Consider the following 13,469-nt stretch of genomic DNA (forward strand, 5'->3'; position numbering starts at 1 on the left):
TGTTAGTATTTCTCCGTATCAACTTAGCCAGACTTAGAAAGATGAGGTAGCCAAGTAAGTAGATGAATACTTCAGGATGGTTTATATAAATTAGACCAAGTAAGTCTCGTTGGGATGCACCAATTTTCTCGGTTAAGAAAAAAGATCAAGGTACCTGGCAGATGTATATTGATTACAAAGGTCTTAATTAAAAATAAATACCCATTGCTTAGATCAGATGATCTTATTGATAGGTACAAGAAGCTAAGTATTTGACAAAGCTTGATTTGAGAACCGGTTATCATCAGATCCGTATTGCAAAGGAAGATGTTCTTAAAATTACTTTTAGGACACGTTATGATCATTACGAATTTTTAGTGTTACTCTTTGGTCTCAGTAATGCACTAGTAACTTTTTAATAGATGATGAATGATTTATTTTGGGATCTCTTAAAAAAATTGGTTGTAGTTTTCTTAGATGACATTTTAATATACAGTAAAAGTAAAACTTTAGCTGAGCATAAGGATCATCTTAAAGAGGTTCTAGGAAAGCTCAGGAAGGAGAAACTATATTGTAAATTATCTAAGTGTGATTTCTTCAAGAAGGAATTGATAAACTTGGGTCATAAAATCTCTTGAGATGGCTTAAGTATGGATTTGCATCAAATCCAAAAGGTTTAGAATGGCCAGTTCCGCATACAGTCAAGCAGTTAAGATCTTTCTTAGGTTTCATGGTGTTTCTTCAAAAATCTATCAAGGATTATTCGAAGTTGACAGTGCCTTTTTACAATCCTCTTAAGGATAAAAATAAGAAGTCTAATTCTTCGATTGAGTGGAATGAGAAGCTACAAAGAACTTTCGGTACTTTGAAAAATACAGTTCGAGAAGTTCGTGTGTTAGCCTTGTCGGATCCTAGGAGGGATTATGCGTTGAGACTGTTGCTAGTGATTTTGGGATAGGCGCAGCTTCGTTCCAGGAAGGGAAGCCTGTGGCCTTTGAGAGTAAGAAACTCAACGATGCACAACTAGGTACCAAGTTCAGGAGAAAGAGTTGTATGTGATCAATTATGCTTTAGAGAGATCTTTAGGGTTTTACCATTGCCAGAATCTCTCCCTAGCCACCTTGGTCGGCGGGGGGGTTTATATGCCACTCATGTGACTGAAATCCAATCACCAGGTGTAAGGTCTATCTATTGAAATCCTCCAAGGGGGACTCGCATCTCTCTAATCTGCCATGGGGACCAGTAGAAAAAGTGAGCAAACCACTGCCCTCATCCGCTTCTTCGTGGACTGCCAGAAGAGTAACATGCCTAGTAAACACTCCTAGCCATAGTGGGGGTCGGATTTGGGATAGGTGTCAGCTACTCCTAAGGAATAGCAGAGTCGATATCAATGCTCACTCTGTCTCTACCCCGGATCCCTACAAAGCCTCTCTCCTGAACTTATTGGGGTAATTGCTTGTGTGCAAGCCAATCTCCAAGGGACCTGGCAGGTCCTAAGCTCAATGTACCTCATGATACATGAGGTCGGGTCCCCAACATGTGGCCAGTGGGTAAGTGGATCAAGGGATTCAAGATCAGTGGCTACCAAAGACGCGCCTCTGAGGCAACCGGAGCTAGCTGCCTATGGGCCGGCTTGAGGTGATCCCAAGCTCGGAGTAAATTGGCTGCAAATCTGTCCTCAAAGGGAAGGCTGAATCCACGGGCCCACATCTCTATGAAGATCCATCTGGTACTCTGCGGCGAAGGGCTCCCTAGACTTAAGGTGCGGGATGAAATTTGGATCAAGAGGAAGTCCTTCCAAGGCTCACCACCAAGGAGTAGTCCTTTAACAGTCAGCTTGCCTAGTAGGCCGCAGCTCTGAATAGCAGGGTCAATGATGCCTAGGCTACCTCTACGTCGCCGGCTGAATGGTCATTGTCTATGCCACCTTGGCCCTAGCGGGCCTCTCGTCATTGGGCCTCTCATCACTGCTGGCCCATAAGAAGTTCCGGATGAACTGCTATACCTGACTAATACATGCTCGAAAGAAGGCCCAACAAGAAGTAATGTACCACATGGTGGCAAGAAGGACCTGATTTGCCACCACCACTCTACCATCTAGGAAGAGCCTCGTAGAACTCCAGTACAAAAGCTTTTTCCGAATGCTTAGAAGAAGAGGCGCGAGCTACTGCTTCGAAGAGATAACGATTCCCATCTGACATCCAAGATAGCGAACTGGAGTGTCCCTCAGGATCCACTGGAAAGCCTCAATTGGATGCCAAGTCGGGCGGGTGCTGAGCCTACCCAAAAACCACTTGACTTGTGCCAGTTAATCTGCGACAAAAGATCTCAATTGCCTCAGCGAATCTCTGGAGATTCCCCACATCTCCCAATGGGTAAGCTGCTGTATCATTTGGAAACTTTGAGTCCAGTAGGCTAGTAGCTTCTCCTGAGTCTTGAGTACGGAGGGGGGGAGACAATCCCTAGAGCAAGGTCTCCTTAGCTGAGAGAAAATTGTTCATGGCCTCGGCGACAGATAAGAAAAGGTATGGTGCCAAAGGACAACCTTGTCGGACTGAGTGGGAGAGGGGGAAATCTAACTGGGAGAGGCGAGTTAAGTCCTGAAACACCATGTATCCACTCCACAAGTAACCCCATCCAACTCATCGTGACCTCCAAAAAGCTCCAATCAACCCTGTCATAAGCTTTCTCACTCAAAGTCTAGGAGTAGCACTATGAGGTCCTCCTGCTGCATCCTGGCCGAAGTTGTCAACTCCCAGAAGGTGAAGATGATGTCCAAAATGCTTCAATCTTGAACAAAACCTTTTTGAGTGTCATGGATCAAGTCAGGGAGGAAAGGCTGAAGTCTCTTGCTCATGGCCTTGGCCAAAATCTTGTAGACGGTCCCAAGAAGGGTGATGGGTCTCCACTGCCGGATCTCCAATCTATCACCACCGTTCCTAGAAATCAAGTGTATCAAACCCTCTGAAAGCGTGTCTCGCATGGCATTTGTGATCATAATCTCATTGAAGGCAGCTCGAAGGCTGCCTTCCATGAGGTCCCACTGTCGAAGAAAGAAAGAAACTAGAAGCTATCAATATCTCCACCAATTCCTCTGCAGTGAAGGGAGTCAATAAGAAGGACCGAAGAGCAGGGGGAACCACCTCTCTCGTGTGCGGCCAGACCCTCTCACGCACGTCCATCATTTGTGGGGATAATGGGACACTCGTGAGGAGAGATCGGAAAAAATCCGTGGCGATGGCTCTCACATGGGGGGGGGATCAGAAACAATAGCTCCATCCTGGCCATGCAACCTACGAATACCATCTCTCCTCCTGTGGGGGCCGACTATCTCAAAGAAATCCCACGTGACTCTATCGCTGGCCTAGGTCCAGAAGGAAGCTCTAGCATGGTACATGTACTCCACCCTCCTCTCCTTGATGGATCTGATCTTAGTGTGGGCAGCAACAAGCTGACTCTCAATCCAAGGGCTAGTGGGGGAACTCTCCTGAAGTCGTTGAAGAGAAGCAAGAGCCCTCCTCAGACTCCTCTCGTGCTTATGAAATCCCTACAATCTGCTATGGGCTATCTCCTGCAAAAAGATGATCTCTCCAAGGCCTGCATCCAAGGTGCACGTGGCATAGAATCATAGTAACAAAAAAACCTATTTCTAGCTTTTGAAACCTCAAAACCTCGAAATTTCAGGTTTTGTTTCCCCCCCCCCCCTTTATTTTTATGGGATTTTTAATATTTGTTTTTCTTCCATATCCTCCTCATCACCTTCCTTCCCTCTTCTTCTCTTGCCTCCCTCCTTCCCTTTTCTATCTTCTGCTACTTCCTTCATTCTCTTCTTCTCCCTTGCTTTTTCTCTTCTCCTCCTCTCTCCATTCCCCTTTTTCTTCCTTCAATGTCTTAACTCTTACCCAATTTCTACCTTCTCTCCTTCAATTTCGTAAGAGTCCTTGATTGAACCACTTGTGGGCCGTGGCATCTAATCAAGGAGAATTGCTATAATGCCTCACCAAAATAAGGATGGTTCCTAGAGATGAGTGAGAAGAGACCACTTTTTCATCATTACGCTGTTTTTACATGGCTACTATAAGTTCTTTAAGAGACTATACTCATGGCTGTTGGATGCAAGGTTTACGGTGCATCTCCACTTGTGAGCCTCCTTGAGGGGGCATACGTGTAGTGTTATATTTATGGGCATGTGAACTGTCTCTTAATTAAGGGTAAGGTTAGTGTGAATACACTTTTGTGCACTCACTTTGAGGCTAGGTCCGGTGCCTATATAAAGGACCCTCATGTGACATTATTCATAAGTGCAATCAACTTGAAGCAAGCTCCCTTGTGCTCTATCTTTCTCTCTTGTGCAAGAGTGTGTGTGTTCATGTAATCAAGTGTTTCTCTCTCTCTCTCTCTCTCTTCTTTCCCATTGACAGTGTGTTTTCCAACATGGTATTAGAGCTTTGGCTTTGAGCTGTTTTGGTGTGTATCATTGCTGCCTCACTCTTTGTGTTCACTCTCTTTGCTATCATGTGTGTTGCTCTGATTTAGTGTTATTTATAATCATGGTTTCTATATTGCTTAATCATCATGACTAATCACTACTTCTATCCACCCTAAATTCTTACAATCACTATCAATTTTTTTAATTCGTTATGGTTTTTGCACTCTTTTTCTATTTGCAGGAGGATTTAGGTTAGTCCAGATGGACTGCTTTAATGAGCGTCTAGGCTGACAGTAGAAAGCCGTTTAGTTTCTCTTTCTAAGAATAATTTTGAGCGTGGGTTTAGATGGGGAATAATCACAATCCGTCCTGGGGCGAAGGCGCGTCAAGTGGATGCGGATCCTGTCCTCCATGTGACGCCACTCTGTCTGACCTATCCATCGCTGGTCACATGGTGGTGGCCAACCAGGTGCTCATCATCATGTGGTACATTACTTCCTACTGAATGTTTTCCTGTGCATGCCTCGGACAGGTGCAGAGGCAGAGGTTGATCAGGAATTTCCTTTGGGCAAAGAGAGACAGTCGCCTCGGGAGGACCAAGGCCTAGAGGGTTATTATCTAGTCTCGACATCGTGGAGGATTGGGCATCATTCATCGAGCTAATCAGAGCATAGCCCTTGTGGGCAAGCTAGTTGTTTGAGGCGTTCATCCAAGGGGTGGCCCTAGAAGGCTTTCCTCTACGCTTAGATTTTGGCCAGCACGTGGTCTCTTGGTGGACCCTGGACCCTTAGGTGGAACTTCACGAAGGCCTGCTCTCGTGGCCTTAGCTCCTCTTTTGAGGACCGATTTGCATTCAGTTTGATGAGACTTGGAGTCAACTCAAGCCAACCCTCATTCGGTGCTTCCGACCTCTGATGAGGAGAGACTCTGCCAGCCATTGATATGGAACCCCCTCTTTAGGATGCCTGTAGGCAAACCATTGGGTCTAGCCATGTGTCATTGCAATGTGTGTCAAAAGATAAGGCCATAAGTCTATCAAAGCACTGTACTCATTGAAGTTTTCAACACATCAATCAAAATTTTTGAGTCATGCAAAAACTATCTCACCCTCTCCGTATACATAGTACTCTCTCTCTCTTTTCTACAGTCATGGCCATCTTCCATCCATAATGACCTATCATTAGTATTAGTGCTAGGGTCGCAACTGCTCGCTATCAGTCTCTTGCATCAGTCAAAGTGCTCATCTGCTTACCATCGCTTGCCGACCTGGTCATCCCGACGTGCTGCTGTTTCCCGTCAGCCCAGCACCGCTGCTTTGCCTTCTGGGAGCCGCCCCTGAAATGACTTCCACCTTCATTCTTGCAGCCCCTACAACCAAATTCATGACTTCCAGAGGGCTCTTGCCCATCAGCAATGTACTGTGTTCTCAAGCTTTGTACTCTCTCGTCCTCTTCGTATACATAGTACTTTCTCTGTTCTCTATAGTCATGGCCACCTTCTATCCACGATGACCTATCATTGGTGTTAGAGCTAGGGTTGCAACTGCTTGCTATCAGTCCGCTGCATCAGTCAAAGTGCTCATCTGCTCGCCATCGCCCGCGGACCTGCTCACCCCGATGTGCTGCTCTTGCCTGTCAGCCAAGTACTGCTGCTTCGCCTTCTGGGAGCTGCCCCTAAAATGACTTCCACCTTCACTCCCGCAGCCCCTTGCGACCAAATTCACGACGTCCAGAGCGGTCTTCCCCATGGGCAAAGTACCTGTGTCCTTTGTTGTGTCCACATCCACAACTGGCATCGTATGGCCGCCTGCCCTCACCATCATCATTTTGCACCTTCATCTCGCCGTAATCTCTAAGAGAGCTTCACTTTCGTAGCCTTCTGTACCTATGTCACCACGAGTGCACTTGTCCCTGTGGCCATCGTCACACAGTTTGTCAGTGACATCTGCTCCTGCGTGCACACTAGCCTCTTCTGCAGCATCTTTGGCCGGCCTGAAGGTGGCCTGAAGGTGTTGACGCCGGCTGCCCTTCCAGCAAAATGAAGATAGACTTCAAATCCACAGCCAAGTAAATCTGGGCGAAAATGCAAGGTATCCTCGGTAATAAAATCACTAACTCTAAGGTTTTTTCGATCTTAAGATGAATGAAAATGAAGAGTTAAGTGATCATTTGGCCAAGTTTGGGTCAATAGTCTAGCAACTTGCTAGTCTTAAATGTGGGCCTAAAGGTGAAGACAAGGTTGCTGAACTCATTAAGAGCATGTGAGGGGCCACTAAGTATGAGCAAACTTTGGAAATGCTTCGTGTGGCAGCTACAAACTTTTAAAGTCTAGTGGCTTTGCTTCTTGAGAAATATTGAAAAAATAAAGAGGAACAAGAAGCTAGGAGCAGCCTTCATCACGAAAAGGCTTTTGCCAGAGCACATAGATGGAAAAGAAATAAAAAGATCCAATGCAGGTACTGCAAACGAATGGGCCACAAAATAAACTGTTTTCAAAAGCTTGAAAAATAGCAAGAAAAGCACCTTGCAGATCTTGTTGCCGAAGGTGAGGAGCCGACTGAAGAAGAAATAACTGCAGCAATAGCCTAGGTCTCTTTGAATGAGGAGGACTAGCATTCTAGTTTTCTTGTGTGCTGAGTTAATAAGGGTTCTTTGGCCGGGATGTCCCACGAAACCTATGTTAAATAATCTCTTGTTTGTTTTCTCGCGTTAGTTTTTTATATTTGTAAAAAGGGCCTTGATCATATCATAAATGGTTCCTTTACCATGACAATCCTTATTAGAGTTGGCCTTGCTGCTCGGTCACTTGCTAATTGGAGGATTAGCCTGGCATGGGAGGTGTGCATGGCTAGATTGCTCCCTTGCAGCATGTGCTGGAGTTAGAAGGTAGCTACTTTCTTTGCGTGTTGGGTCTCACCACCATCTCTGCGAAGGGGTTTGTTGGTGGTATTCGCAGCTTTGTGTGTGAACCAACTCGTAGTTTGTGTTTGTGTGTGTGAACAACCTTTTATAGCTAGATATTATGTGTGAATGTGATAAGCAGTGACGTCATAGGTGTCATTGTCCTAGTGTGTGATGTGTCAAAAGATAAGGGTATAAGCCTATAAAAGCATTTTTCTCATTGAAGTTTTCAACACATTAATCAAAATCTTTGAGCCATACAAAATCTCAAGCTTCATACTCTTTCACTCTCTTTGTATATACAGTACGCTCTCTCTCTCTCTCTCTCTCTCTCTCTCTCTCTCTCTCTCTCTTGCGAGACATGCGGGTCACCCAGTCAGGGTGCTAACCACAAAGGATATTGAGGAGATCCGCTAGCGTCCGATGCACATATTATGAGATGGAGGCACCTCCATAGTGTCCCCCCCCCCCCCCCCCCCCCCCCCCCCCCCCCCGTCCCACATGATATTGTATCCCCTCACTGTACTCCACTCACCTCCATAGCGTACCCCCCCTCCCCCCCCCTCACTATATTCACGCCCTATAAGGGTTTCTGTTTACCTTCTAGTTCTAGTTTCATTTTCTAGGTGCCAGTAGTATCATCTTTATTTTTCATTTTCTGGTTTTTTTATCCAGACATTGTATCAGATCCACCATGATGTAACTTTTTGGTCTCATAGGTCATTATGGCCTTTTGAAGACGTTAATATAACATTTCATTTCATTTCATAACATTTCTCTCTCTCTCGTTTCTACAGTCATGGCCACCTTCACCTCGCTTTTTGCCATCAACCACACCCTCACCTCGCTTCTCGCCTAGCCATGACATCCCATATCATTGTAGCCCACCCCTCCGAGGTGTGCGGCTAGAGCTCAAGTTCTAGGCCTTGCTTGGGTCTCAATCCCCCTACAAGAACTATGCACCTATGAGTGAATAACTCATTTAGATAGGCTTGTTGCTCATAATAAAGCAAGAATGCACACTTACTAATATTTTTACTCGTAAATAGGCTTTCACATTAACGCACTTCGATACGTGCCCATAAGCCTTCACAAGTTCTCGCCAACTAATTATACATGCAGTAATATCGAGATGTCAAAAAGATTCATGTTCTCATGTGCATGTCCAAGCAACAAACACATCACAACACAAATCATGTGAAAAATATTTATCATAAAGAATCTTCTTATGAAGCGTGTACATAATACTTCCATACAAGAAGTCCTGATAGGGTCCTAGCCTGTGAACCAAGTTCAATGTCACAATAATGACAATCATAAGAGCTTGATTTGGACACAGTTGATGACCAAAGAACCAGATCCATGTCATTGACAATGACATCTATTGGATCTTCAGCTACCTTGCTATAGTAAACCTAATCAACCCTTGAGGAGTTCATGTCACTGCGAGTGATAGCTTTGCTCCTATATGTACATGGTTTTCATTCTCTCTCTTTTTTTTTTTGTAAAAAGCTATGTTCTATTGCCTCACTATACAAAGAAATAAGTCCTCAAAAATGTGGCAAACTTCTTAAAGAGTATTCACACAAGTTAAAAGCACTAAAAAAACAAAGTCAACTAGCCACATCATCGATCATATCTAGATAGTTGTTGTCAAACAAAACATCACTGTTTCCTTTATGCGACAAGAAGGGCGTTTCGCAACAACTATGTCTTTTTTTAAGAAATTTCCCAATTGGGAGCACTCCCAACAAGCATCACCATAAAAACAATCTTGATTTCAGTGATAATTTACTATGCCAGATTTTCTTTAGGTTTTGTTTCCACCAACGGGTTGTCTTAGTGAGGAGCCAAATCTTATTAGCTAGATCGACAAACCAAGCCACATGAATAATCAACTTGTAGATTAAAGCAACCGAAACGTGAGGGAAAGAGGTCCAAGATCTATCCTATGGAAAATATAATCCTTTGTCCTTTCCCCATGCGGAACAAGCAGAAGAGGAGTAAAAGGCTGCAATTGTTCCTATAGCATAGGCCATAAAGGTCTGTAGTGCATAACCAACTGCCAATGGCTTTGAGCTCAAGGAAAGGGGATAACATTTTCTTCAGCTTCAACATCTTGGCAAACTCAAATGCATTTTATAGAAAGAAAGTAAGCTTGCCGAGGGGAATAGAGAGCCAAAGGAGCAGGGAATGCACGGCTCCAGAAGATACTTTCTTGTCTCAAAGTATTTTCAGTCTTAGGAGATCTACCCGACCACTAAATATATTGTAGAACAAGCTTCCAGACTACAAGGAGACGAGGGACATAAGGCCATCTAGAAAGCTTACCCTCCACATAGCCAAATAAAAGTTCCTAGTGAGTTAGCTACCATTTGCCAAGTGCATCTGTGTTGTTCACATTAAAGCAGAGAACTACAATCATAAGCATCTAGGGTTGTTACTGTGCGAGAAAAATCGGAAGCAGAGTGGCTTTGCGTGCCAAAACATGATAATGGATATTCAAAATGTTAAGCCCTTCATGCATTTTCGGTGAGCATACAAACTCGTACTTAAGGAGATGCAAAGCCTTCTTACATGGTTTCCATTCTCATTCATGGTGTCTGGCACCACCTAAGTTGCCCACTTCTGGCCACATTAGCTTTCCTTGTAGATGGAGTCGTTCTTGGCTGGTGCATCTATTTTTCCTACTTCCCTTTTTGTCTCCACCATTACATATCCGTATGGTTTTAGAAGCTCCTCAAGCTTTTGCATGTCATTGTTTTCCTGTTGTAAGTTATGCAATAGAAGCAAGGCATCCTCTTTGCTCTTTCCTTACTCTCTGTATATATTCTTTTTACATCGTACATTTCTCTTGCACTTGTCTATTGAGTGTCATTTATACATTTCTTGGAATTTCTCCAAGATTTCTTCAAGACAATCTAAAGTGGTGTGTCATTATCTGGGTCGTTTTGCATGCACTCCTTCAGTGTCATATCAACCTTTTGCAATCATTGTCAATCTTGTATTATTGTAGAACACCTAACATCATAGAACATCGAGGACAAGGATGTAAAATTGGCAGAACTAACGAAGGAGAAAGTTGAAGGAAGGTGTGCAAATTACCTCTTAATTGGGGCTCTGACAGGATGTATTAAAGGAAATCCAAGGTCTAAGCACATGTTTGATGCATGAGATGGACGAGACACACGTAAGAGAAATACGAGATGCATGAAGAAATATGAAGGAAAAAGTAAAGAGATGCCTCCACTACTTCCAAAAACAAAATGTAGATTTGCAAAAGCTTGTGGAGGGGCTTAGGAAATCACAAAATGTAGAAGAGAGAAGCAAACACAGTAGGCGAGATTGGGATGCCTAGGCCTGTGAGAGCAAAGAAATACTCTCCATGTTCGATGAAATTTTGATTTCACACTTGGTCTGTAGTGGGTTAGTTTTTAAGTGTTGGAGTACTGTTTTCTACACACAGGCTCACCAAATCTTGGAACTGGATGACATCATGTATGATGTTACACTAGGCATTTGGCCTATAGAGATGAGACATTTAAGTGTAGGGAATCAAAGGCTCATGATGGGTGACCATGCTTCAACAAGTCATACCTAAGCAAGATGCTCTCAAGTGTGGAGAGATGTACATGCCAGTTTCATGTGAGTTCAGCTACATAGGCACCTTAAGAGGTATATTATGCTGCATAGGTACCCTCAAGAGGTACATATAGACAAATGATATCCTTCCCCCCTAAACACACACCCCACCGCCACCTGAGATGTCAACATATCGACATACTCAAAAAAACTGTATGAACTGGAACCAGGATACGTTCTCATGCCTTGTGTAAAGACATGATAAAATTTTCCTGCAAGGGAGGAATACTACTTGTTGGGGAATCCAGTGCAAACAGCAGAGAGACTGCAGAAATACCAGATTTTCATCAATATGTATTGATTCTTCTCAAGATGATGCCACTGGAGATGAACACAAACACAGGAAACATTTAATTGACGTCTATAACACATGGCTTGCTCGTATAAGTCTTATGTTCAATGAAATGACATGCTGGTGCATATCCTTTGGCTCCACCTTCCATCCACATGGAAATGATGGGAACATGGTTGTTGCATTAGGATCTTTTCCTTCCTTTCTACTGCCTTGAGCAGGTTGAAATTGTTTGCTGATATATCATCTATTTTTGCCATGAATAGCACATTCTGCAGATAGAACAGCATTTGCTGTCTTCTGAGAGGGTCAACATCATCTTTTATTTGGTGCATATTACCTGATAATTTTATGTGTTTCTTGCACTAAACCAATGCGGTGTGATAGGATAGAAGACGTGAAGTGTGTTTGGATCTCATTCCAACTTAGAAACTAGGGAATGAGGACCTGTAAGGAGGAATGAGCATGCAAGGTGTGAATTATGATATAGCTGAAATTACAATGTCAACAACTCAACAACAAGAACAAGTGCATGTAGACATTGATTACTACAGCACATGCATCGATATGATCAAGATGAAGTAGATGATCTGCTCTTGCTTGCTTTCAGCTCGCAAAGGCTTTTTCTAAGAAATAATGCAAAACATTTGACTTACATAATCATTGAGGTGAACTTGGCCTAGTGTATTCCTAGAATTCTTGAAACCGATGTACAACCAATGTGAATTTTCTTCCAGTGAGAGTGGAGGTAAATCCCAATATGCTCAGATCCATTATGTCATCATCTGAACTCACGTTACTGGCATCCAAGGTGTGGTTATATCAAATGCAATCTACACTAGCAAACAAGTGAATGGATGTGTATGCATGTGTATCTGCATGCATAGCCAGGAAAGGTGTGGAGCCAATAACATACTAGGTGTGTGACCATGTGTAGAAAATGTCTTGATGTGAGTATATTGTATTTTCAAGATGTGCATATTGTAAGCACACGTCTGCCAACCAAACAAACTGCCCTCAAAAGGATTGAGCTGCTGATGGGTCAAGGATCCAATACCTAGCATCTCAAATGCATGGAATGATGTGTGTTGTTTGCTCTCTATCATGCCGCGTCCTGTTTCATCTTGTGTACTATCATAACATTATGTATTATAGCACCAGCTTATGTCCTTTGCAGTGGGCATCTTGACAGATTACATAGAAGACTTAGCAGGATTTCAATGATCAGTATGAGTTGCACACCAATATAGTTGTGGGAGAGCATGGCAGATCATGTTGGGTGAAATTATCATTTTCTTGCCTCTTGCAGGTTGATAATGGAATGCTTACTCCCACAATGAAAGTACGCCGGAGTGTCGTGACTTCAAAATATCAGTCCGAGATAGAAAATCTCTTCAATTTGTAAGCTTCAAATAAAAAAAGGCTTGCGCACTTTGATCCACAGCAGGCATGATAATCATGCACCTGTATGCTTTTACCAAATACACTTCCACACTAATAAGGACTTGGGGCCCTGTAATGATCTCACAAAAAAGTTGCATTGCTTGGAACATGTAAGAATTCTCCTCTATGCAACAAAAACACATTATTGCTAATGTGTGTTTTTGACAAATGTGAAAAGTTAGTGATGGAGAGTTGTTAGGAGAGAGACGCAGAGAGTGTGTGTGTGTGTGTACTTCCTGCCTGCCTGCAGCTTGCGTACTGGTTAGCAAACCTGTCCAGCGACCGCATGAAAGAATCTGTCCAGCGACAGCGTGAGTCTTCTCTGTGCAGCTGAGTGTGTTCACTCGCCCTTGTGTGTGCTGCGTTGTACATCCCTCTGTGTGTGTGTGTGTGTGTGTGTGTGTTTACAAAAAAATGTGTGTGTGTGTGTGTGAGGAGGTGAGGTCAAGCTGCTGTGTGCAGGCAACCCTGTCGAGCGTTCTCTAAAACCCTAATTTGTGCTACGTGGCGTGTACCTATCAGCCCGATTTCCAGTCTGCCCGCTTTTTCTCTTTTCGCCAGTGCCCCTCTCTCTGTTGTCGTTTTCCTCCTGTCTATCTTGCACACGTGTGGCTGTATGTGTTTGTGTTCGCGTGTGTGTTATAGCTCACAGGCTCTTGCTGTGTTCTCTGCGTTCAGTTTTGTCCTGGCCTGCTCTCCTGCTTTTTCCTATTTTGCAACTGTACTTTTCACGTGTGCCTGTTTTACTCATCCTCTTGCCTTATCTTCAGAGAGTCTATTGTGT

The 13,469-nt window shown here is 43.6% G+C and overlaps 1 protein-coding gene across 3 annotated transcripts in view; it reads left to right on the forward strand.

Annotated features, from left to right (window-relative positions):
- Positions 1 to 12,837, forward strand: part of LOC147626142 (long-chain-fatty-acid--[acyl-carrier-protein] ligase AEE15, chloroplastic-like) — a 130,546-nt gene extending 117,709 nt beyond the window's left edge. For all 3 annotated transcript variants that reach the window (XM_086816249.1, XM_086816250.1, XM_086816248.1), the window contains one exon: positions 12,552 to 12,837. In XM_086816249.1, the coding sequence (XP_086672375.1) occupies positions 12,552 to 12,647 (96 nt within the window). In that variant the 3' untranslated portion in view covers positions 12,648 to 12,837. The remainder of the gene's footprint in view (positions 1 to 12,551) is intronic.
- Positions 12,838 to 13,469: the final 632 nt, after the last annotated feature.

The sequence above is a fragment of the Cibotium barometz genome, chromosome 22 (assembly GCF_041138505.1).
Source record: "Cibotium barometz isolate CiBa-2024 chromosome 22, ASM4113850v1, whole genome shotgun sequence".
Lineage (NCBI taxonomy): Eukaryota > Viridiplantae > Streptophyta > Polypodiopsida > Cyatheales > Cibotiaceae > Cibotium > Cibotium barometz.